The sequence below is a fragment of the Hyposmocoma kahamanoa genome, unplaced genomic scaffold (genome assembly GCF_003589595.1).
Source record: "Hyposmocoma kahamanoa isolate Upper Pololo Valley unplaced genomic scaffold, ASM358959v1 76, whole genome shotgun sequence".
Classification (NCBI taxonomy): Eukaryota; Metazoa; Arthropoda; class Insecta; order Lepidoptera; family Cosmopterigidae; genus Hyposmocoma; species Hyposmocoma kahamanoa.
Window position 1 is genome coordinate 8,909,952 of NW_020653900.1, and position 26,023 is coordinate 8,935,974.

A 26,023-nucleotide genomic window follows, 5' to 3' on the forward strand; every position below is an offset into this window, starting at 1 on the left:
TTCCTTTACTTTATCCATTGGTATGAGAAATAAATCATCCAGCATTGGCGTAAGAAATATGGTAATAGTAATCGTTTTAGTCTGGAAGAAATTGACTTTGGAAGAAATTAAATTCGTCGGTACATTGTCTGTTGTACTTAACACTCTGGTCGAGGCCCCTTTGGGTTTGGTCTACTGGAATTGTGCCAGTTTTGTCAACTGTTACAATATTATCATATCTGGATATATTATGTAGCATCAAAATGCGTAACTTTATTGTGGTTTGAGATTCTACTAGCATTCTTATTTCTCGATCGATGGGATTGTTTGGCCGCTTTGTAGTCAGTGCTTTATAAAAAGCAAATAGAAAAATAAAGCTTCTCGCGAAGCTCAACGACCCTACAACCGATTATTTAGGGCAGCGTAGTCAACAGCATATCAAGTCACACCTTTTTGTTCCAATATCGCCTCCAGTGCAACTAAACAATATGCGTTAATGTGACGTTTGATGTGCTGTCGTTTGCACAATGGTCTCATGGAGAACAAAATTATTTAATATATTATTTAAAACGACCTTCTCTTGCCCTTTGCCATTGGTAAAAAGAAGGTCATTAGGAGGTGTGATCGTATAGGAATAGTTCCGTGTAATACTTATAAAAGATGGTATAAATACATTTATACGCCGACGCACTTTGGCATAGATTCAACTCAAACGTGGTATTTGGAATGAGGGATCAATATATGAGTTATAATTCAGAATGTTGTAGGTGTTGCAATTTTAGTAGACCAAAATCTTTGGTCTACTTAAATTACAACAAAGCTGTGTATTAGTCATCATCAACTCGTACACGTTTAAAGCTGAGTACGGGTTTATTCTGAAGTGAAGGTCTAGGCCATACAGATACATTGGACGAAAATAATTGTTCTCGTAGTAAATCTTATAATTCACAAGCACGAAGTTAATCACGAGCAGTAGAAGACCGAGGTGGGTGCCAAAGTTAGGGGGTCTTTGCCCTGCAATCGGACAAAAATAGCAGATACACACGTCAAATGGATTGTGGGCGCCACGCCAAATGTTGAAAACAATCTACTTATTCTATATTTCTATTGGTAAATCCATAATTTTTTTTCTTAAGCTACGTCACAACATATCACTTACTGTCTTTGGTATCCAAAAGGAATTCCGCTGTCTGGTTCAATGAATTGTATAGCACGGTGTAGTTTGTGCCATTCCTGATTTCGAATTGTACACTAGCGTCCTCTGTGACGTTGGTAATAGGGTTCTTGACCATTAACGGCTGGAGCTGAGGCAAAGCTGGTGAGGTCCACGCGAGGATCGTGCCGGCAATTACAGCTCCGATAGCCGCTGTACAAAAAAAAATAGTAATCAGAATTGACAGAGGTAAGAATAGACTTTCTAGGATACAGGATTAGGGTTCTAATAGCAAAAGTACGTGATCCCTGACGAGGAAGATAATTGTAGATGGTAGACTTGGATTAATTTGCAAAATTTCTTACAAATTTTGAGAAACGGCTATTCTCGTAGATCTATTTGTTATCGCATAGTGTCAATATTTGGATTATGTATTTGGATGTATGTATAATTATATATATTGTGTAATGTATGTTATGTATTTGGACAAGTCAAGGGTCCTCTAACCATCTAATGGGCCAGGTTTTAGCTTAATGCTGTTTTAGCGTTTTTCATGATCGTTCACATCACATCTAACCGGTTGAATCAGAATTCCCGTATTATATATTTTGTACTTTGTACTCTATAATTGATAAACAAAATCTTCTTTGTTGATGTTCATAAATCATTATCGATTGATTACACAACGGTTCGCAAGATTAACATCATGTTACAAACGTACGTGTATAATACGGCGACTCGTATTTATAAACTATGTCACGTCAGCTGCCAATTCGCAAGACTCGGGGTTGTTAACCATCTATTTTGGAACCATCGTTTCACCTGTGCTTTTTTTGGTGTTTTTCTCAACATAGTTGCGGAGTGCTTTTGTAACATCCTCGTCATCAACTTACTTAACTCCATTGCTATATCTATTGCTGATAATGTAGATACATTAGCGGTAAACAGACATGTTACAAACAGGGTTAGAAAATTTCTAATTATTGGTATTATCTAATTATTATTAACTGTTTGTGGTTACTTACCCGCAACAGCGGCAACAAATTGATTGACCTTTCTCGTCTCACCACCTCTCTCCTGTACGGAGAGCATATGCATTGTTGGTTTGTCCATTGCTGGCTATTTATGGTTTCCTTGCATTCTGTAACAAATACGTTAACGACATAAGACCATTATTACAGATGTTATTTAGTTACTACAATGACCTTATTATAGGGGTTGATGCGAAGGAACACTATAGTTTTATAGTTTTTATGGTCTCAAGACAGGCCAAACAAGTCGTGCACCATGTGGTAAGGTAACAGCTGCAGCGCCACTGAGAGCTTTAAAATTGCAAAGATCTGAAGGACATTGCTGCTGCCTCACCTTGAGACATACAAGTTAACAAGTCCCATGTGCCTGTAATTTCACCAGCATTATTATTACCCTTCAAAGTTGGAACTCATTAAAGCTTACATTATTGCTCGGCGGCAAAAATATGTGTGGTGGTAGTACTTCTTTGAACGAACTCTTTCAGAAGGAGTTCTACTACTGCTAAATGTACTAAGTTACTAAAATTAATTGACAATTTTCAACAAGTTTTTGTTCTACCGAAGCGAGAAACTCCAATCCGCACTGGTAGATCACTACTTGAACGCATAAATTCTACATTGCAAATAGCAAGTCTCAAAACGTCGTTACTTGCGCCTGCGTCCTTGATACTTGATAATGAGTGCTAATAAGATGCCAATGGTAAATGGCTCTGAGTGTAGATATGTCATCGATGCGAACTGCCTGTGACTGGATCGAATATTATGATCGCCAATAGTTTTATTTTTATATCCTATTATCATTGATTTATTGACATCATCTTGTATTTTCTCATGTTTTTCATAGCGATTAGAATCGCAAGAGAAAGTGACAACGTTAGAACAAAGATTGCATACAGCAGGTGTATTTATATCTACGTCCTCTATTATTTAGAATCAGTAGAGTTACCTTACCTATTTCCACCGCCAAGCAGTCATGTGAGCATTACTACGCTCCGGTTACTGCTGAAGCTAGAAGTACATGAAACATGTTAACTTATATCTCAACTTGTGGCAGCGCCGTGGCAGTGCCCCTCAGATCTCTTTGTGATTGAATGCTGGTACAGCAACTACTAAGGACAGACAGTACGACTTGTTTGTCCCGTCACATGGTATCATAAAAAAATCTTGAATAACGGAAATATTATTCAAGATTTTTTTATGATACCGTCAACATACACTGCACTTTTCAATAAAAATATGAATCTCATGAAGCCAATATTTGCAACAACGAAAACTCAATTTTTGTGTAAGGTGTACGTGTAAATAATGTAAGGAAGTGTTTACAAATAGGTGTAGAATTTCGGGAATCACCACACTTAACATAGCGAAGTTTGCTTGAGTAGATCAGAAAAAGTTTTTATGTCAATGATTTAATTTTTTTTCTTTTTTTGCATGAATATAACGTTCTATTCCGACCGGCTCCTCCGGCTTAAGCCGGTTATGTGAGGTGACTCCCTTACTCGTCTGCACTCGCCTCCGTGAGTCAGCCATCAGGTGCTTTGCTCGATTGGACTTCATTGACATCTAATAACTGACCCATATACATTATTCTATTTGCGATCAGTGTGGCAGTAACAACATAAATACGTTACGAAACACTCATTGATTTACTACTAAAATTCTAATTATAAGTGTATGGACGTATGTGTTACATGCTCAGAAATTAAAGAGGATCTCGGCATTCAGCACTACACTTTGAATTGAAGACTACGTGTTAGATAAAGATGTATGGAAAGACGACATGGCTCCAGAATCCACACAAATTTGATTCAAAGTGTATTCCATAGCATTTAAGTTTATTTGAAAAGAGCAATCCCTAGAGTTTCTTGCTCGTTCTTCTCAGGGAGGTCAGCGTAGTGAACGAGCAGTAGCTTAAATGTGACTTTTTCAAGTGTAAATTTATTTTACCTATGGAATAAATATTCTTTGACTTTGACTTTGACTTTGACACTTTACAGTATTTGTTAGCCTCCATGTAATAGTACATAAATCCAACCCCCTACTTTCACAGGCTAATTAGATGTGGTGATGTATTTCACCCTCATTCCACACTAATTTCGTACAAAGTGTACATAGTTTCCGGAACTGGCCACTTACATAAACAATATTTAAAAAGTAATTACAACATTTGAAAATGGAACTCTTTGGCTGCAGAATACAGTTTGTTTCATCTGACTGTCACTTGTTTTTACATTGTGGCGTCATTTTAGAAATTGGTTGTCTACATCACCATGGATTTAACATGGATTTAACTCGTGAAAATTTTCGTAGAATGATTTTCTACGACTTGAAACGTAATTTAACAGCTCAGCGGAGGTTTGCTCGATTTCAACTGCTTTTGGCGATGAAGCGCCATGCAAGACGACTATTCATAGCTGGTTTGCAGAATTCAAACGTGGTCGTGTGAATCTCAGTGACGAATTTCGTGATGGTCGCTCGTCCACTGCTGTGAACACAAAAACATCCATGCTGTGTGCCGTATGATCCAAACAGAAAGGCATGTGACATACCATGAGATTCGGGCATCTTTAGGCATAGGCAGGAGTCAAATACAATCATACTACACAAACATTTGGGTGTGATAGAGCTGTGCTCTCGGTGGATCCCACACAATTTGACTGAGGCTCAAAAAACGGATCGCGTCACTTGGTGCAATGCCATGCTTACCAGATTCAACGAAGGGGCATAATATTTGGTGTGGGACATAGTAACAGGTGACGAAACATGGATTTATTGTTAAGATCCCAAAACAAAGCAGTAATCGAGCGTATGGGTCTTTCTGATACATATGACAATTACAGACGTACACAATATTCGCTATACACTGCGCTATACATACATATTTAATCAATTTCACGACAACAACACAGAAATACTTACGCAATGCTTTAAAAAAAAGAAGTTATTGACTAAGTTCGTAAAAATAACCGTAAACTGTAAATTATCCTAAATTATAAATTATTATAATTATTATAATGCCAGTTCTCACACGGCCAGGCAGACAAATGAATTTTTCAAGGTGAACAACGTTGACCTTATGAGCATTCCCGCGTACGTTCCCGACCTGGCACCTTGTGATTTTTTATTTATTTCCAGAAATTAAGAACCAGTTAGGCGTTCAACGATTTTCATCACCTGAAGAGGCTGTTGAAGAGTATGAAAAATATGCTTCAGAGATTGTCACAGAGGAGTGGCATGAATGTTTTCAAAATTGGTTCATTCGTATGAAAAAGTGCATTGACGCTAACGGAGAATATTTTGAGAAACAATAAATTCATTTCTGACCATTTGTAGTATTTTTTTCTTATTAATTCCGTAAAGTTATGTGCGCCTCACCTTATAAGCTTCCATGTCTATTATTCAAACTTTTGTAATGTTATGTGAACGATGAAATTTATTTTCCTTAGGCCCGAGAGAAATTTCTGCACCACTTCACGCTATTTACGCCAACGCCATTAATTATTTTGTTACTCATGTTTTAAATAGAAATAATGTTTTTCAAACATACTTGTAACCTCGTAGATCATTGTAGAGTAATTTGTTATATTTCATGATAGCCTTTCCGCATTCAAAAAATCCCTTATCTTTGTAACCATTTATACATGAAATATTTCTTTTTAGTCTTTGATTATTTAGAAAATGAAACTATTTTTTGTTCTAAAACGCGTATGTTTGTTTTTTCAATGAAACCAACGTTTCGGGCCTTTAACAGGTCCCATGGTCACGGCTGACCGATAAAAATACTTTCATTTCCTAATGTGAAAACCTAAGAACTCTATATTTATTCTATTTGTAATGTATGAGTGCCGTGCACAGTTGTCATTGGAATACGGATTTACCGATGTCTTGCTTTTCATTGTTTTTAATTTTTTTCTATTACCTTTATCATCATTGGTAGCAGTAGAGCTCCTTGTGAAAGAGTTCGTCCAGGGAAGTACTGCTACCTTAAAGGTAATCCGAGCATTACTGTTTTCCGGTTGGGAAGGGTAAGGGTACTGGTGGAAGTGCAGTGCCCCTGCGATCTTTGCGGTTTAAAGGTCTGAGTGGCAGTACAACTGTTATGAATAAGCGTACCGCGTACCATCAGGCCGCAAGACTTGTTAGTCCCGTCACTTTTTTTTTCAATTTATTTAATAATTACAAAAACATTAACACGGTTAACGGTTTTACTTTACACTTTTAAACCTAAACAGATTTGTATGAGCGTTGCAATACTTGTTAGGTACTTGATATTTAAAAAAAAAGATCTGGTACGTGAATTATAGATTGCAATAAGTTTGTAATCTAAGTCGCAGAGAAAAAACGCGTCAGAACGTATGAGTATCTTCGAATTATTTCATCGTTGTCAAAACGCGTCAGAACGTATGAGTATCTTCGAATTATTTCATCGTTGTCTTTTAAAACATGACTTTCTTTTAAAAACAGGAAGTCACCTTCATTCAATAAAGTATATATTACACATATGATGACGAAGTATTCCTGTAAATCTACTGTACCGATAAATATTGATTGAAAACAGTATCTACTTATACTTTTGTTTATTTTTTCCTAGAATTTTTATCTACCCTTCACTACAATATAATATGTACGCAATAGATATTTCCAATAAGAAGTTGTTTGTAGATATTAGGTAGTTTATTGCGATTGTATAGTAGGTGCTATGTTCATATTTATTACACATTTATATCGAAGTTTTTGAAGTAACTCTTAATATACAGCATGTTTTCATAAGTCTTCACTAATAAATGCTTAAAGCGATGTATTTTAACCGAGCCTAGATTTTAAGAGGTGAGATGTCCTCCCGCAATCCGCGAAGAACACGGATAAAATTTGACGCATATCGAATGTGGACAAGCGTACTATGGCGGCTGACGGAGCAGCGGGCGGCGCGGCGTGTCGTTAAACTACTGGGCAATTGCAAATTTTGGGGTAAATGTGAATTTAATACCTTACAACAACGTGGGAGATATCGCTATACATGCCACTGTTGGGCACAAGCCACCGTTAAAAGAGGATCCACGATCACTAGCCCGAAAATTGACAACGTTTTCAGACTAATTTATGTGGTCTGTGGTTTTCAGAGATATGAGAAACTTTCAAGTAGGTTTCATCACGATATATTCCATTGCCGTTAAATCATATGTTCCCAAACTTTTTGGATCACCGCCCACTTAGGCGAAATAAAAAAAATTCAACGCCAACCACCACAAAAAATTATTGAAAACACGTATTTTTTATATTACATAACATAAAAAATCATAAGGAAAAAAATATATGTAATGTAGTGTAGTTTATATAGACAATTCAGGTTATTTTCAAAAACGGTTGCACCCCTGGACAGCATCAACACCTACCAATTGCTTCCGAGGCCTCGACAGCCCACCTAGGACTCTTCAGCGCCCACTGGGGGGCGGGAGTTACCACTTTGGGAGACTATGCATTATACAATAATTCGTGAAAACACAGCTCGCTATTCAAATGATGTAGTTAATGTAAAGTTAATGATGTAGTTCTCTCCCTGGTGGACATAGAACCCGAGATCCTATACATATATCCCAGACAAAGATTCTCCCAACTAGACTACGGGTCGTATTCCAGAATGCTCTTTACTCAATGCTCAAGTCAGGATTTGAGCAGAGTTGAGAATGATTTCAAGCACTGGAAATACGACCCTAATGGCAAGGACTTGAGTATGATTTTCAGTGCTCACTGCAATACTCAAGTCCTGACTTGAGTATTGAGTAGAGTTCTAGAATACGATCCTACGAGTATAACAGATAAATAACTACCATTCGACTCCTATTTCTTGTGTTTATTTTCAAAGTTCAATTCATACCTAACCAGACACTTCATTACATATTCAAATAGACTTTTATATTGAATAATTAATTATTCAAATAGGTATACAGCTACGGTGTTAATGAATAAATAAATAAACAAGTATTTAGCTTTATAAACAATTTTCGAATAACAATGTTGTTACTCGTATTTGCCAAATAAATAGACAAGTCCTTCCAAAGAAATGAAAGGATATGATAGCCTAGTACGACAGGTACATGGACCAAACAATTCATTGAAAAGACAGACATTGACTAAATACAGAAAAGTATCTCTACTTCCAAAAATCTCTACGAACGTAAGTTACGGAAGGGAAAAGCCCCATTAGGTGGGTCATCTGGTTTTTTGGTGGATGGTACAGTCGATGCACTAAGATACCTGACCTCGTAACCGTCTTTTTGGTTCTGAGTAGATCAATGTGTTAAACAAACATAACCTTTACATAATGAGTAGCAAAATTCATTTTGATTCGACGTCTTTATATGCATCATTAGTGATTGATGTTTTAAGAAACTTTTTGAGCCAATTTGATCTTTAATTACATTACATAAATACAGTCTCTAGAGAAAACAAAAACATACAAACTTTTATCCCCTGATGAAAGTTTGTATGGAGAACTGATCATTACGCGAAGTACTTCTACGTGTTCTACGCAGACGAAGTCGCGGGCACCTGCTATTGTGTAATGATCTCAAAAACCAAAGAACTCAATACTTCGATACGTGATATTATATTGATGATGTTGGATATTGTAGATATTATCTGATACGTAGATATTATAGATATTGTCTGATACGTAGGGTGCGTAGTGTTTGATGGTTTAGGTATCTCCTCCTCCTCGAACCGTATACATAATTACTAATAATAATAATAAATGTTTATTTGCCATAATAATAATATAACATGCATAGTGTACAGTACGTATGTAACAAAGAATGAGAACATAATGACCGCTGGTACTTAAAAAAGGAAACATGTGCTAAAATATCAGCAATCCTTCTAATGGCATAGTAAAATATACAACTGTCGTTATTTTATTTATAAATTTTGCAAAAATTATATAATAAGTGAAATTAAATTAATGTAACAAATGTTATAGTCTGTCGAAACTATTCTCTCATTGAAAAAAATGTGTGCGTGTGTGTGTGTGTGTGTGTGCGTGCGTGCGTCTGTGCGTGCGTGCATGCGTGCGTGCGTGCGTGCATGTGTGTGCATGTGTGTGTTGTGAAAACTCTTCATTGAACAGAAGAAGATTTTTTTGTTTCTTCTTAAGTCAGTTTTAGAAGCCATTTGGTTATAGATAGATAGATAGATAGATATAATCTTTATTCATCACCATGACAAATACATACACAGACACATGATACAGACATTAACTTAGACGTAACACAGTAATATATTCGACTAATATCTCTTCTGGAAGCCATGGCAATGAAAAGGCGCTGACTCAGCATAAATGACGCAGCTGCCCGTGACGCTGGTATGCTGCCAGGACCCTATAGGGCAGGGACGCCTCTCGTAAAATCCAGAACAAAACCAATTTAATTCAATTCAATCCAATTTAATTTTATCCAATTTAGTTTTTTTTTTCATTTATATATTTATTTATTTTTCATAAACACCTTAGGCACTCATATTTCCAATTTCTGCGTATTTAAAAGATACTCCTGCAGCTTCTGCTTGAAAGTTCTTTTTGTGACGCTGTTACGGATGGGAGGAGGAATTTTGTTCCAACAACGAGTGGCTAAGTATCGGAAATTCCCTCTAAATGCATCGGTACTATGCCGGGAGGTTACAAGCAGAAACAGCTTTGTCGACCTTGCTCCAAAGCAAGAGTTTACCGTGGATGACCAAGTGAGTTTCTCATACAAATAATACGGTGCAAACAAAAAAAAAAAGTAAGACGGTTTAAGTCAGCATTGATCTTAGCGATGGCTTCAGCGGTATTTTTTGGAAAGAAAGAAAGGTAAAGGTAAAGTCATGAGCATATAGATGGTACCGGCAATACCTAAAACAGTTCACGATGTAGATGTATACAAAATGAATAAGAGAGGGCCCAAAATAGATCCCTGGGGCACTCTTCTGTTCACCTGCGTACAGGTCGACGTCATAAAGCTACCGTCTGGTCTATGTAACTTTACTTGCTGAGAAAGATAACTTTGGAACCAGTCCCGGGCCGTACTCTTAAAGCCATAGTAACTTAATTTTGACGGCAATAAATTGATATTGATTGAGTCAAATGGTCTTGAATAGTCCAGAAGAACCAGAACTGTACCTCAACCAGAATCTTGAGTCACGAGTACTTCATCTATAATTAACATCAAGAATTGTATTAGTTATGTTGATGTGTATGTTATCATATTCTTACACTCATATTTATAATTATTTTAGATGAAACTATTACTGAGGGTCGTGACTACCCGGTGGAAACAAGCTCCGCATGACAACGCTGTACCATCTGTGGCGGTCTTCAGCATAGTGTAGAGCATCATGGAAACCCATGCCGTGAGACGTACAAACTTGGTCGGACCATCTTGTGGGATAGCGACCCTTCGAACGTTTGCAGTCGACCCGTGGGGTGACCATTTGTTGTTCGTGGATGGCACAACCACGAACTTCTTTCCTGGCAATGTGACCGAAGAAATGAAGTATGTAGATATAAGGTGCACAGTCTGGTCTGGATGTTAAGCTCCCGTAGAATTAGTCGTTGGTGCAAAAATCTGTCCAACGGGCTCCCAACATTTTCGTCCGGTACCAAATCTCGAAGGGGTCAATGCGGTCACATTCTCTTCTCTTCTTCGGTCTTTTTTGGTGTCCACGTTTCCGCTCCACGGCTTAGGTACTTAAATTTATTGTGAAAACCTGAATAACAGGCGCCAAATCTGACAAGGCTTTGTTATTCAAGTACAGCGGACAGCTCAAGTGGCTAGTCGAAAGCCAATCTTGAGTGGCTGTTTTGATATAGATAAGATTAGTAGGTATCTATGTATATGATATAGTTTCCTGCCTGATTGTTAAACAGTTTTATTTTTGCGACACACGTGACTTAAGAAAGGTACTACATATGGATTGATTACATATTTATTCGTAAAGGTAAAGGTTTATAAGAAGTAACAACACAAACTGCAAAATATGTTACGATTGCTAGGTACAAGTCATAGGAAACTTTATTCTGAAAAGTCGCAGAAGACTTCATAATGCGCTTCTGAAGTTTGAATTGAATTTGAATATACGAATTATTAAAATATGTGGCTGCTTGTCAAGAATAGCGGGTCAATCCAAAATAGTTTCTTTTTTGACTTATTATTGAGATTTGTTCAGGAAATACTGAATTTGACTGCGAATGGGTCACTCAGAATTTCATTAAAATAATCACATGACAACGTTAAGATAGTCTACGATCCATCCGGCTTCAAATGTATAGACGTATGGAAAGAAGTAAACTACGCCCCTAAAGGTATAGCCAATAAAAAGTACCTACTTTTGTATCTGCAATTATGTTTGAAGTAAAATTTCTTTCACCATATTTAGTAATTAAATTAAGGCGAAATGGTATCGTGGTTGCGTAGGTTTTGAAATATACAATATTCAAACATGTTTTGTAGAAATAAAATAATATATAATCCATTACTGTAAAATAAGCTCATAGTCTCCTGACGTATTTGTTACGAAACACAGAAAAGAAAATCTCATTAAAACATTTCTAATAACAATCGATCTTTCCGTAGATGAACGTTTACTACGTTCTGCAAAATGAAGATTCTGCGGAACTGTGTGATTTTATTTTATATATCGTCAATTGTGTTTCTGATCTCATAATGCTTTACCAGTATCTTCTGTTTTCATTAGCAATTAAACAAGTTGAACTCGTATTTTTTAAAGTCGAAAAGCAATTTTCCGTGTCACCGAAATACGTCAAAACGTTTATCAAAATAAAGACCCAAAGATCTCATAGAATATAGAAAAAAAATGTATGTCTTTGGTCTCACTTCGCCTTAACTGTGTAACAGTAATTTACAAAGTTTTACTCTTAAATTTTCAAGCCTTTTCATACACTCAATGTATTTTATTGCAAATTTGCGAAAGTACCTAGATAAGAAATAATACAGTTTACAAAAGTATCAAAAATATCTAGAAGTAGGCACTACAGAAAATTACACAGTAATAGATCGGGATTATATGGATCGGGTTATCGCGACCAATGATGATACCTGTGTCGGGCTATAAAATTGTTAAGATTGGGTGTTATTGCCGAATCTCGGTGTGTTACTACAGGAATATTGAATGAAATAATATGTTTTCTTTTTTTAATGTTACAATGTATTTATTACATAAAAAAAGTATTAGCAAAATCAGAACATATGACAGTAAACATTTGAAAAAATCAGCAACCTTCCAAAGGCACTGTAAAATATAAAATTTTCGTTATTTTTCTTCCGTGTACATTATCCAAGTGATTTTTATTAACGTATATTGTATTTTTGTGTAGGAGTGTGCGTGTGTGTATACCTATATATATGCTTGTACGTGTAGATACATACAGTAGATTCATGTAGGAGTTTGCTGCTTTATAAAACAAGTTTAGGGCGCAAAGCGTATACGGAGGAGTCCTAAAGTTACCATTTTCTTACATGCATATTTCCATTTGTTTTGAAGCGTTAAGCAATCGATACTCCTGAGGATCAAAACACGTGTGAAGACTACGAATAGTACATACAGAAAGTACATGTAGAGAAGTACAGCCACCTGACCTATTACATTTGCCAAGCAGTAACGTGAGCATTACGGTGTTACAGTTTTCATGAGTAAGGGTGCTGGTGACATTATAGGCACATGGGACTTGTCAACTTAAGCCTCAAGCTGACGGGCGCAGTGACAAAGCCCCGATCTGCACCAGGCGCACGACTTGTTCGTCCTTTCACTGGGTATAATAAAATCATAAATGAAATATAAATCTGCTCTTTAAACTCTTCTATTCTTTATTCCTAAATAAGTCTCTTCCTCAACAGCACACTCAACTTCACACTTTGGATTGTGGAATGTTTTTAACATAAATGACATATAATTAAATTTCAATCTTAAATAGTTGGGTATTTTGATTTTTTTTATTAAAAAATAAGTGCGCATTTGACCTCCATCTCACTTGATGGAAAGTGACGATGAGGAGCTCCGTCATCGATGATGGAGCATGCACACCTTTTTTTAGTAGCAGTAGAGCACCTTATGAAAAAGTTCGTCCAGGATAGTACTGCCACCTTACCTATTTCTGCCACCAAGCAGTAATGTCAGCATTACTGTGTTCCGGCTTTGAAGGGTGTTGGTGAAATTACAGGCACATGAGACTTGTCAACTTATGCACGATTTGTTCGTCCTGCCTTACGTACTTGATGATGTAAAAAAAGTATAAAAAAGCCTAAAATGATTTAACCTATTTCTTTTAGCCTTGAAAAGGCCCTAGCTGAGAAATGAAAATTTATTTACGTAAAGTTATTTAGGCTTTACCTAATAATTATAACGTAGTATTTGCTTATTTTGAAATGGATGTTGTATGTTGTATTGATGTTAAGAATATTATAGAATAGAAGGAAAGCTGCAACGCAAAACAAACGTTTTTAGGCTTGCAGGAGTGCCAAGATTGTAAAGTAAATAGTTTGTTTTATTTATTATTGACGTTAACAATGATACGCATAAATATAAGTATGATTGTTCGTCGTCATCATCATCAACCCATTAATACGTCCCACTGCTAGGGTCTCCTCTCAGGTGAGGGTTTAGGGTGTAGTACACCACACAAGCCCAATGCGGGTTGGGGACTTCACGCGTTTCCCGAGGATCGTGAACCTTCTTCGACATGTAGGTTCATCACGATGTTTTTTTTTACCGAAAGACTTATAGTAAATATTAAATTAAATTTCGTACAGAACTTTTTAAAACTCAGAGGTACCAGCCCAGATTCGAACCCACGGCTTCTGCTTGATGCGATGGGTCAAATCATTAGGCTACCACGTCTTCTAAGCATAATTGCTAACGTAAGTTAGGTAATAAAAAAGAATAGTAACAAATTTCTCACCACTTACTTTTAATAAAAGAAAAAAACAAGGAAACCACAACATCAAATGTAGTACTTATTTTTATTTGAAATAAGTACCGCTGTTCAGTAAGTATTTAAAAGTAGTACAGATGTGGCTCTATATGAAGTAGAGTTGTATAAATTATTTCTAATTTATTGATAAGTGTTTATAAATTATTATGAATAGGTCTATCTAATCAGTGAAATTATCAAAAATCAATTGCGATACTCTATTGCCCACTTCTGTTTCATTTTACCTCTACTTCTAAACGACATTTAAGTTCATTATTCTTATTGCATCTATAAAATACATATAACGAGTACATACGACAGCCGTACGGGTAGCCAAGGATCTTTTGGTAACTTCTACGATTGCAATTCTACAGAGAAGAAATCTTATTTTTTTAAATAACTTTAAAGAGAGAAAATGTCATGGTCAAATACATTGACTTTGGTAGACAATTGATGGCACTTGATTGGGCGTTTTTTTAATCGAAGAAATGAAATACCAATGGAAAGAAAGTAAACTAACCGTCGATTCATGTATTTACGCCTAATTTTTTTGCTGATTATGACCTTCCTCGGCAGTGACTCGACGAAAACTGCGCCCCAAAACTCTGACATACCGGTTACTCAGTACGGATATGGGCGCAAACGGCGGCGAGCAATTACCCTCGTTTGCTTAATTCTTATTACTCCTTCGTAGTGCCCATGCAGTCCTCGTACTTGTTTGTACTGGCGAGACAAAAGTATATTTCATTCCGCGGGCAGTACGTGAAGCAATAGAGTTTGGTCGGTATTCGAGTTGTAGTTCGAGTAATCATGACAGTGGATGATCGATATCCCTCCGCTGGAAAATTCTGTTAAGTACCTCTTCGAAATTTCTGTGTGTAATCCCTTCCGTAGCTCAGTTGATTGAGAGAGAGAAAGCTTGGCTTGGTAAAAAAGTCACTGGTTTGAGTCCAGCCGGATCAAATGAATTGAAATTTTAAACTTTTTTTTATAATATCCAGTGACGGAACGAACAAACCGTGCGCCTGGTAGTAAGCGACACGCCCATCCATAACAGTTGCAGTGCCACTCAGAGCTTTAAGTCGCGGACTTATGGGCACTGGCACTGCGCCCGTCACCCTGAATCTAAGATGATAAGTCCCATGTGCCTGTAATTTCACCAGCACCCTTACCCTTCAAAACTGGAACACAGTAATGCCAATACTACTGCTTGGCGGCAGAAATAGGTAAGGTAGCAGTACTTCCCTGGACGAACTCTTTCACAAGAAGACTGCCCCTACTGCTACCAGAACAAATAAACATTTCTTTGTGTTTACAACAGTTAAAAATTTTCATTATGAAATATTTTCATGAATTACAATTATTATAGTCCATACGTATATACGTGATCTGTGCTTATGTACTTAGGTTTACAATTTGAATGCTACCCGGCATTCGTTAAATCGACTGCATACAAAGTGCGTACAGATAATTATACTCACGAGGTCATCTCAGCCGACCGACCAGACCTGCACTAACAGGCATACAGAATTAGATATAGGAAATTGAAGAACTAAATTTTTACACTTATTATTAAAACATAGAGTTCGTAGGTTTACGCGATTTCTACATACGTATTAGAAATGAAACTATTTAACCGACTACAAAAAAAGGAGGAGGTTCTCAATTCGACTGTGTCTTTTTTTATATACATGTTACGCGATAACTCCGACGGCATTTGTGAACCGATTTTGATATTTTTCTTTTTAGGAAAGAGTTTGTTTGTGAACTGTGTTGTGGAATGTCGTGAGATAAATTATATATTGGAAGTTTTTTGTCTAAAATCGCGTACATTTTGGTTTTTAAAACAACCGAACGTTTCGAGCTGTGAACGCAATTTTGAAATTTTGAAATTTGAAAACTAATCATAACTTTTTTTACAAGAAAACCGACTTCAAAAGTTTGTGAAATTACATTTATTTACCAAGTTTTATCGAAACAGTTATAACGCAAAGTGGATGAAATCCATGTGAAATCCAATGAAACGGATTCATTCCCTAGGTTGCCATCCTTAGCGGTGAAATATTTTTTAGAAATTTAAATGGGACCACTACTGGGTACCTCAGTTTTAGTTAGTAGTTTCCAACAAAAAAGATCATCAAAATTGGTTGACAAATTCCGGAGTTATCGCGTAACATACATATAGAAAAAAACATACAATCATATTGAGAACCTCCTCCTTTTTTGAAGTAGGTTAATAAATGTCACACAATCATTGAAACAATATTTTGTTACAATACCAAAGAAAATAGAAAGTAAATAGAACTTTTCATGTAGACAGATTCAGTAAGGATGAATATTTTGGACTTCTTTTTTAAATAGACAAAATCAGCACCAGCATCCGCTGATGTCAAGGTCAAAACCTCAGCATCTGTATTAGCATCCGCTGATTAATACGTAAGATAACACCTTTGCGAGCCCTACTTTTAAAAGTAATGATGTCGCTATTGCACTTACCAGGCTGACGTGACTCACGTGGCTTCTCAATTAGATGTGTCGATTTCAATAATGCTATAACATCCAAGACAATCGGAGCTTCCTCGTGTTAATGAAATGGCTTGATTGATTTAGATCGAAATATTACTACTACAATGCAGTAGGAATTCGTACACTCATCCACAGTTTAAGGAGAGTCACCTGAGAAGAACCGGGAAAAACTGTTATGCTAGATCAAATTGCTTAGGTATTTAGTGTTAAATAACGGTCTTACAAAAAATATGGCTACACTGAAGGATACTGAATGTGCTAATTTGTTACTCGATAGGATGTATTTTAAGTAATTAATAGATTCAGGCGTTACTTTACGGAAGTCCATGTTAATAAAAATTGAAGTAAATTAATTTGCTATTCCGCGAACTCGAAGTGAAGTGAAGTTTAAATCGTGCAAAATAGCTGCGCTTGTGTTGAATATTTTTTATGCAGTTAATTATGCCACCCTCCCTCCGCATAAAATTAATAAAATAAATAACACAAGCGCAACTACAGTCACAAACCACCATCCACGCTCGGCCGATGCTTCGGCCGAGTGTCGAGCAGTCAATAGCCCCTGAGGAGGCTGATCGTGGAGAGGCGAAACGCGTGTTGGGATATTTTTGGTGGTGGTTCGACCTGAGGTAGTATCGACTCTTAAGCTACACAAGACAAAAGGGGCTATATTATTTTTATATTTAACACGGCAAACAGACAGTCCGCCTGCTGGAAACGGATAACTGTTTAAATTTTCCATTAAAAACTTTAACCTGTAGCCAAGCGTACCTATGTATGTAAAGTATGTAAATAAATACCTATTAACGTCGTCGTAGGTAGATTTTAAAGTATGCGCGTAAATAAGAATAGCTATGTTTTGCTGCTTCGCTAACGAAGTATGGGTGAATGCTTTGAATACTTTGAACAAATTAACGTCGAATTTATAAAATGAATTATGGCACCTAACAAAAACTTGATAATTATTAAACAGTATACAAATTAAAATGAAATTGCATGATTTAAAATGTACAATTTAACTAATGAATGTACAACATATTTTTGTAACAATAAATATTTTTGACTTCTTTTTTTTTTCTTAAATTCTAATTGTTATTTATGCTAATGTATAATTTTTAACTTAAAATGCATGCTACTGCAAAAGTAAATTAAAAAGTGTGTAAAATATTCACATGCCAGGTTTTGGTGAATCATACGATCGTAATCTACATTTTTCAGCAAATAAATATCTAGTATTATTGTATGTTCGTTCACGAACCAATCATTCTGTGTATATTCACTCATTCCCTCTCTCTTCATTATCTTCTTTTCACGACATGTTGGCCTTGCACGTTTTCATAAAAATTAAATATATTAAATCAGTTCTAGATGCTAAAAATATTGTTTTATTTAGAAATGAACAATTTGGTGCCGAAACAAACATAAATTAAAACAAATCGGCTCAGCAAAAGCTTGGAAAAAATCACAATAGTTCGACCAATTTTTCTTTCAGCGTTCAACAGTCGCCATTAATGTGACAAGCATAAATTCACATTAATTTTATTTTCATTGACGTGTCAAGTTAGGTTTGACATTTATAGAAGAAAATCAAAATGTTTATCGGACTGTGACGAGGATAAAAAGCAGTAAAAAGAATTAAAGCGCAGATTGCACAATGTAAAGGCGCAACTACAAAAGCTGAGCGATTCTTAAGTGAAACGGAATCTTTAGATGAAGAAGTCATCAAAATTAAACTCCAACAAATTGAATCAAACCTTCAAATACACCGAATTATCATTGGAACTTAGCTTATTAACCGATCAAATAACGGAAGAAAACTTTGCGAATGACGAATTTGAAGACAGGTGTGTGAACGTCATGTCAGAGCTCCGAAGACGTTTGCACTCGTAAACCTCGGAGGAGTCGATTCGAACAACGGCGGAAGCAAGCAGCAGTGGAAACGGCATTTTGTTGCCCGATATCGACAGCTCCGCGTTCGACGGCAAAAATTATGCGCAATACCAAAGTTTTATGGAATTGATTGATGCCGGGATCGACTCGAGTTCTAAGTTAAAACCGGTGCAGAAGTTGTTTTACTTTAAGAAATATTTGAAGGGTGAGGCATTATCTCTTATTGAAGGGCTCCCATTGACAGGCGAGTCGTATAACGAAGCTAGGGATTTGCTGAAACTGAGATATGACAAGAAATTTCTCGTTGTGACATGTCACATTCAGGCCTTGCTTGACATACCGGCTGTTGCTAGAGGGACTGCCAGTAGCTTAAGGAATCTTGTCGCTAAAGCGCAACGACATTTAGGTGCTCTTAAAACGCTAGGGCAGCCTACTGAATACTGGGACCTAATCATACTAACCATCCATTTACGTAAAGTAGATCAGTTCGGCCTGTGATGGTGATAGAGACAACAAGATAATACCGACAATTGGCGACTTCTTCTTATTTATTAAGAAGAGGGCAAGCGGCGTCGAAGAGAGTCAGCAATGCGAAAGTAAGTCTTTTTCTTTTGCCAATAAGAATAAAGTGTCCAACTTTGCAAGCAATGTATCTCCCTCTTGTAAGTGTTGCGATTCGACATCACACGAACTATTTCAATGGCCAGTTTATGCAGTCAAATCGGTCAAAGAAGGATCGAGCTTGCATCAAAACTCAACTTGTGCCAAGTATGTTTGGGTGCACACAAGAGCAAGTGTCGCTTTCATTTCAAGTGCTCAATATGTAGCTGCAAGTCACATAAGACATTATTGCATGGTGAGGAAAAGGCAGATGGAACTAGCTGTCATACCGCACGTTGTCTGCTCGCTGGGACTCGCCGATGTTCGCTCATTGGATGCGACTGCATATCGCCGTCGCATAGTTTTGTTATTTTTTATTTATTTTATGTTGCTGTGTATGTATTGTGTAACTAACCCTTAGGCTTAAGCAGTTTGTAATCTTACTAACAATCTATGAACCTGGTTCCGAAATAAATGATAATGATGACGATGATTATTATTATTATTACTATTATACCAAAGCCAAAGTCAAAGTGAAAGTACTCCACCAAAATGGGAAATCTCATATTATAGCTAGGGGATTAATTGACAGTGGCAGTCAAGCGCCTTTTGTTACAAATAAACTTGCCAAATTCATGAATTTAACACTTGCAAATAATAAATGTAATATTTCAGCTTTGGATTGTCAAACCAAAGTCTGCAAAAGTACTTTTTCAGTCGCTTCAAAACAGTTACAGCTGTCAAGTGACATGATTCGTAGTGGACCAAATAACGACCAAATTACCTCAGCACCACTCAGCACAATATAGATACAAATTGTGTCACCATATTGGATTTGGTTATGCTAGCGGACGATGAGTGTCTACTTCCGGGTGACATCTCATTCTTGTTATCTGCTGACATTTTCTGTCAAATACTTCTGCCTAGCAAAACGCAGCTGTCAGGTATAGATTTGTACCTTGTTAACACAGAGTTTGGGTCAATTTTGTCTGGCAGAACTCCATGCACAAATCTATCCCTGGAATGCAATAATGTGGCCATGCATGTATCTAACTTTGAAAGTGAACGTGTTGACCACCTTCTTTCCAAATTTTGGGAGACTGAAATGGTCCCTGAAATAAAAACGGAGGTGACAGTAAAGCAGGATTACTGTGAAGCTGTTCAGTACAAATAACTGATAACAAGTTCCAGGTATCCCTGCCGCTTACGCAGCCAATAGATCAACTCAATTATAGTTATACATTTCCGATAGCAGCTAAGATGCTTAATTGTATTGAAAAAAACATTGCCAAGGATGAAAATTTACGTAAAAAATATAATGAGTTCATTTATCAATTTGTGGCGCTTCGTCATGCAAAAGTTTTGCGCCTTACTAATTCCAACAAAACGCAATTTTTCTTTATGCAGCACTTGCCTATCGTTCGAGAAGACAGAAAAACTACCAAAGTTAGTTAGGTAGCACGAAAGCAGGCAAACAATATAACAGTCTTAATGATGTTTTGCTAATTGAACCAAAGACTCAAAAAAACCTTTTGATATATTAATACCATTCAGAACTCCCAAGTTTGTTCTGGTGGTAGGCATTTAGCATATGTATAGGGTTATAAATATAGATCCGAAATTTCACCATTTACAAAAAATATTTTATGGCGAAACAAAGAAAACGATCTAATTGTTATTCAATTACAGAACACCGTCTGTAACGTACGGCCTCAAAAGTTCGAGCTTTCTGTCAACAAGGTGTCTCGAAGATTTATCGTCCATGTACATTGTCCATTGTACCTCGGCTGCTTGGGGAAACTCTGCTTCATACCTTTTTTTTTTTTTTTTAAAGAGTTTCCCCAAGCAGCCGAGGTAATCCGAACAGGTATGTACATGGACGATGCTCTTTTAGGAGCTGATTCACTTTTAGGAGCCACTCTGGTAAGAGACAAATTTATTACTCTCCTGGCCAAAGCAAACTTCCAGCTCACAAATAGGCAGCTAATAACCCTCAGCTGCTGGTAGGCATTCCTCCTACTAAGCACTATTTCGATGATCAAGAGCTTTGTACGAAAACTGAGTTCAAAACTCTAGGCATGTCATTTAATACGAAACAAGATGTATTCAAAATAGTATATCCTACCAAGACAGTTATGTCTTGGGACAAGCTTTCCGTATTAAGTTTTATAGGGTCATTTTTTGATCCTTTAGAACTGGCAGGACCAATAGTTGTGAAGGCCAAGCAATTTTTACAAGAGCTTTGGAAGGAACATCTTACATGGGATTCTCATGTACCACAGTACAGATAATTTGTTGAGTAACTGGAAAAATATACATGATAAATTTATTTTCATGCCTGTGTTCCATCGAGTATATAACCAGAAATAGAGACGAAATGTCATTTAATTTGTATGAAAACTATTCTGCCATATCATTACTGTGATAACTGCGCTCCGATTGGCTAGCCCGAGTTCGAAACAATTGACGGGTGTCGTCAATGGGTGTCGTCAACTGTTTCACTTCAATCGACCAGTTAACTTGAGCTTTGCTATAATGGACGAAAATTGCAAAATTACATATTTAATATTTAATTACCGATGAAATTTGATATTATTTGTTTTGTAATTAGATTTTTTGCTGTTTTTCCCACACCACTGAATAGAACAGCACGGCATTGTTAGAGATATTATCTTTATTACAACAAATACAGAATATTTTTTGGAATATACAGAGACGTACACACAGGCCAGTAGTTGGCTTGTCTATATTTCAGTGCAAACGAGAGTTGATATTTATAAGAGCTGTGTCGCTAATGTGTTACCAGGAATATATGGCCCTTATTTCGTCTCTATTTCTGGTTATATACCTGATGCTGTGGTCCAAATAGAAAGAAATGTAATACCTACCAAAGCTGGTCGTATAGAAATTATAGGTTATTGCGATGCGTCAGTAAAATCCTATGGAGCATCGAATATACAAAATTCGAGTTATTCATTCGAATAATGTGCCAATGAAGCTGCTTTCCAGCAAATTTAGAGTAGCGCCTATCAAAAATGAACTGACTGCACCAAAGCTAAAGCTAAACGCCGCCTTGCTGTTGGCTCGATTGTACGAGAAAATCAAATCGATTATAGTAAAAAATAAATGTAATGCTGTGTATACTTGTTTTCTGATTCAATAGTAATTCTGTGTTGGATAAGTTCAAACAAAGCTAACTTGCCAGCATACATTAAAAATAGAGTTGATATAATAAAAAATATGACTAAAGATTGTGAATGGGGTCATGTTGCTGCGACGAGCGATCCGGCAGACTGTTTGTCTCGCGGCTGCGATCCGTCAAATATCTATAAAAATGAGTTGTGTGGTGGTACGGGCCCCCTGAAATGTCAAACGCCGTCCGCGTTCATCCCCTTTCCTCTGCTTCACAAGTTTGTAATCATATATCATGCGTAGTGCTCTAGCTTGTTTGATCGTCTTACCACAAGAACCATCTTTATTTAAGAAATATTCATCTTGGATTAAGTTATAAAAAATAGTTGCTGGATATTTCGATTTTTCTCATAATTGTTATAATAAAAATAATAAAATCAAAACCAGTTTCACAGTTTCAGAATTGAAGCAATCACAATTCAAGATAATTTTAAGATAATTTAAATTTCCTTAGTGCAGGGTCAATATTTCGATAAGGAGATTCACCAGCCCAAATATTAGAAAGAAGCTTGGTACTTCTTAAACATATAGTTCGTTCACGAACCAATCATTCTGTGTACATTCACTCATTCCCTCTCTCTTCATTCTCTTCTTTTCACGATATGTTGGCCTTGCACGTTTTCATAAAAATTAAATATATGAAGAAAGAGCGCTTTTCGGCTTATCAGGGCAGTATTAGCGGATTACATTAATAATAATAATAAATAAAATTATTTATTAAATAACTTATTGTACAAATTAATAACTAAAGACTAATTATGCGAATAAATGTAAAATATGACACATATAACTGAACAAAATCCTGTATTTCAGGTAAAAAGTACTAAAATAAATTATACAGGATATATGATTAAATTATAAACAAAAAAAAAACTAACAATAAAATGCATATTAATTATCTTACACGCGAATCATATACCTATTAGACAACATTTATTTTGGGATAATTAATAATTCTCTGTATCATCGTAGACATATTTTGAAGGAATTCTTGGAGAATTTTTTTAACCGTTTTGTAACAAAAATGATATACCTATGGCTAATTTGGCGTTTAATTTATTGTACAAAAATGGCCCAAGAAACACAAAAAATTTGGAAATAAAGATTCTAGATGCTAAAAATATTGCTTTTATTTAGAAATGAACATTGTATTCTAAAATTATTTCTACACCAAATACTAAGGATAGCTGCAGAATATTAAGAAGGAAATAATTATATCTTTTTTTATTTAAAAAGCGACCTCAAATTACTCAAATCACATGTAAATAAGGTTTGAAATCGATTAACGGAAAGTGGGTGAATATCAGTAAACTGGACAGCCACTCTTAGAGCGTTTGCGCAGTACGGCCCATTCGTATCAGTTCTAAATCCAAGAAATGACGGATTGAAATGTCACAGGGATCATCAGCTTGATTTTGATTGCCTCTCGCGATCGGAAATTGTCTTCGTCTTTTCTTTTTTTATTTTATTTTTAATTAGACCCGCCGCGTGCTCCTGACCAGAAACTACGCTAACTGTGTGTTTCACGCTTTAATGATATGCAATACATTTCTTTTATACGGATGTTTCAACTTCAGCAACTAATGTAAATAGGTTTTACCAACCAGTAATTTAGTGCTTTCCTTGTCATTTGAAGGCTATAAAAATAACAGGATTTTATTCTCATAGCAGTGTAATTAATTTTGTTTACAGAAATACCGAGTTTTAGCCGTGGGGCGACGGCTTAAGAATACATTGTCGCCTCCCCATACATGCCCGTGGGGGTCGTAAGAGGCGACCGAGGGCGTCACAAGTGTCCATCTGCTTAGCATTGTGGTAGGCTCTGTGCCGACTGGATAGCGACCACAGTATACACGGCGGAAAACCCTCCACAGTGAAACGCTTTTGCGAATCGCGTTCAGGGATCAGTTGGTGTACATCCATAGTGCATTTGGCCAGACCGGCAAAATGATAGTGACGGAGTGAAGATATTTGTGTTTTCCATCCGTTACTCTCATCTCTGGACTGTATTCGCACTTTCCATCAGGCGCGGTGCAGTCATTTTGTCGAGTCGCAATAAAAAAAAAAAAAAAAAAAAAAAAGTTACCCAGACGGTAAGTTAAACATTCATATTCCATCAGAATGTAACTGTGCAACCATCGGAACATTTGATAAAAATTAACCTTGCCCTAAGAGCGGTGCTAGCTCATTGGAAGTACCGTTGCTTCTCAATTCAGATATTGACGGTTCGAGTCCCAGAGCCGGCACGTACCTATGGCTTTATTCCTAAGTTACGAGCATTTTCGTAATTGAATTTTATTTTTCATAATTATATTCACGTAACCATTAATGTATATTATACAACTACTAATAACTAATTGTTTTTAATAAATATAGAAAGTGGGTTTTTAAGGTGTAATATACAGAAAAAATGCACAAAGATATTTAAAATTCGGATTTACTATGAAGACTGCATAATTAAGGTCTCTTTTTTATTGTTTATTTTAATATTATCGTAGTTTAATTTACATTTGTTTTACGTGTATTGTAAACCGACTTTCAAAAAAATAGGAGGAGGTTCGATTGCATTTTTTGTATGTATGTTACGCGATTACTTTTTTACATTTGTGAATCGATTTTGATGATTTTATTTTGTTGGAAAGGGTGTACCTCAGTATTGGTTCCATTTAAATTTGAAGAAAATATTCCACCTCTACGGGTGGCAAACTAGGGGATGAATCGTGTTCCGCGCGCTTTCCTTTAACCGAATTCAATAAAACTTGGCAAATAGGCGTAATTCCAATAAAAAAGCCGACAAACAAACTTTTGGGGTCGGATTTTTTTTATAAAAAAGGTATAATTATATTAGATTAAATTGTAATGAAAATAAATTTATCTTATCTTTATTTGTGCACATTCAATAGTAATATCTCTCGTTAACGGTTTAGTAGCAGTAGAGCTCCTTGTGAAACAATTCGTCCAGGAAGTACAGCTTTACATACTTCTGCCGCCAAGCAGCAATGTGAGCATTACAACGATCCAGTTTTGAAGGGTAAGGGTGCTGATGAAATTACAGGCATATGGGACTTGTCAACTTATATCTCAGCGTGACAGGCGCAGTGGCAGTGCCCCTCAGATCTTTGCGATTTAAAAGAGCAGGCGTATCGCTTACCACCACGACTTGTTCGTCGTGTATTACAGATGACCCGCCCCTCCACACTCCTGACCAAATAATAAAATGCTTCAAAGGCCTGAATGCGTTATTTGCTACTATTATGATATATAAATGAATTCAGTCTTTTTTAATCTTACAGCGCTGACGTTACACTTTGGTACCCCTAACCTTTCGAGCTGTGTTCGGTCTACCGATTGTAATAAAAGTAAGTCATAACGTAAGGTTTTTTGTGGGTAATTTTGAAAAAGATGCAATTACCCCACAGATGCCCTTACCCTGGTTGACTTTTATACTAAATGTAAGTATGCCGTTCGTTCACGATTACGATTACTACCACGCCATAACCATGCCATAACACAGGGTGTTCGTCTTCGTCAATCGTCGGTATGATAAGAACAAAAGGAAAACATCGTATGACATCTGTGAATCGAAGTAGGTTCCACAACCCTTGGGAAACGAGTGAAGTATGAATAATTAGGATGAAGTTACATTAGCGATGATCGTTTTTGTTGTAGATTTTCTAATGTATAATATACATTTGT

At 36.4% G+C, this 26,023-nt stretch overlaps 1 protein-coding gene across 3 annotated transcripts in view; it reads right to left on the reverse strand.

Annotated features, from left to right (window-relative positions):
- Positions 1-26,023, reverse strand: part of LOC113232369 (facilitated trehalose transporter Tret1-2 homolog) — a 38,942-nt gene that overhangs the window by 5,388 nt on the left and 7,531 nt on the right. For 2 of the 3 annotated variants that reach the window (XM_026467055.1, XM_026467051.1), the window contains exons 2-3: positions 2,158-2,273; positions 1,139-1,345 (exon numbers count right to left, since the gene is read on the reverse strand). In XM_026467055.1, coding sequence (XP_026322840.1) covers positions 1,139-1,345; positions 2,158-2,245 — 295 coding nt within the window. In that variant the 5' untranslated portion in view covers positions 2,246-2,273. Of the gene's footprint in view, positions 1-1,138; positions 1,346-2,157; positions 2,274-16,618; positions 16,776-26,023 lie in introns of those variants that run through there. The other variant, XM_026467054.1, reaches the window with a different exon arrangement.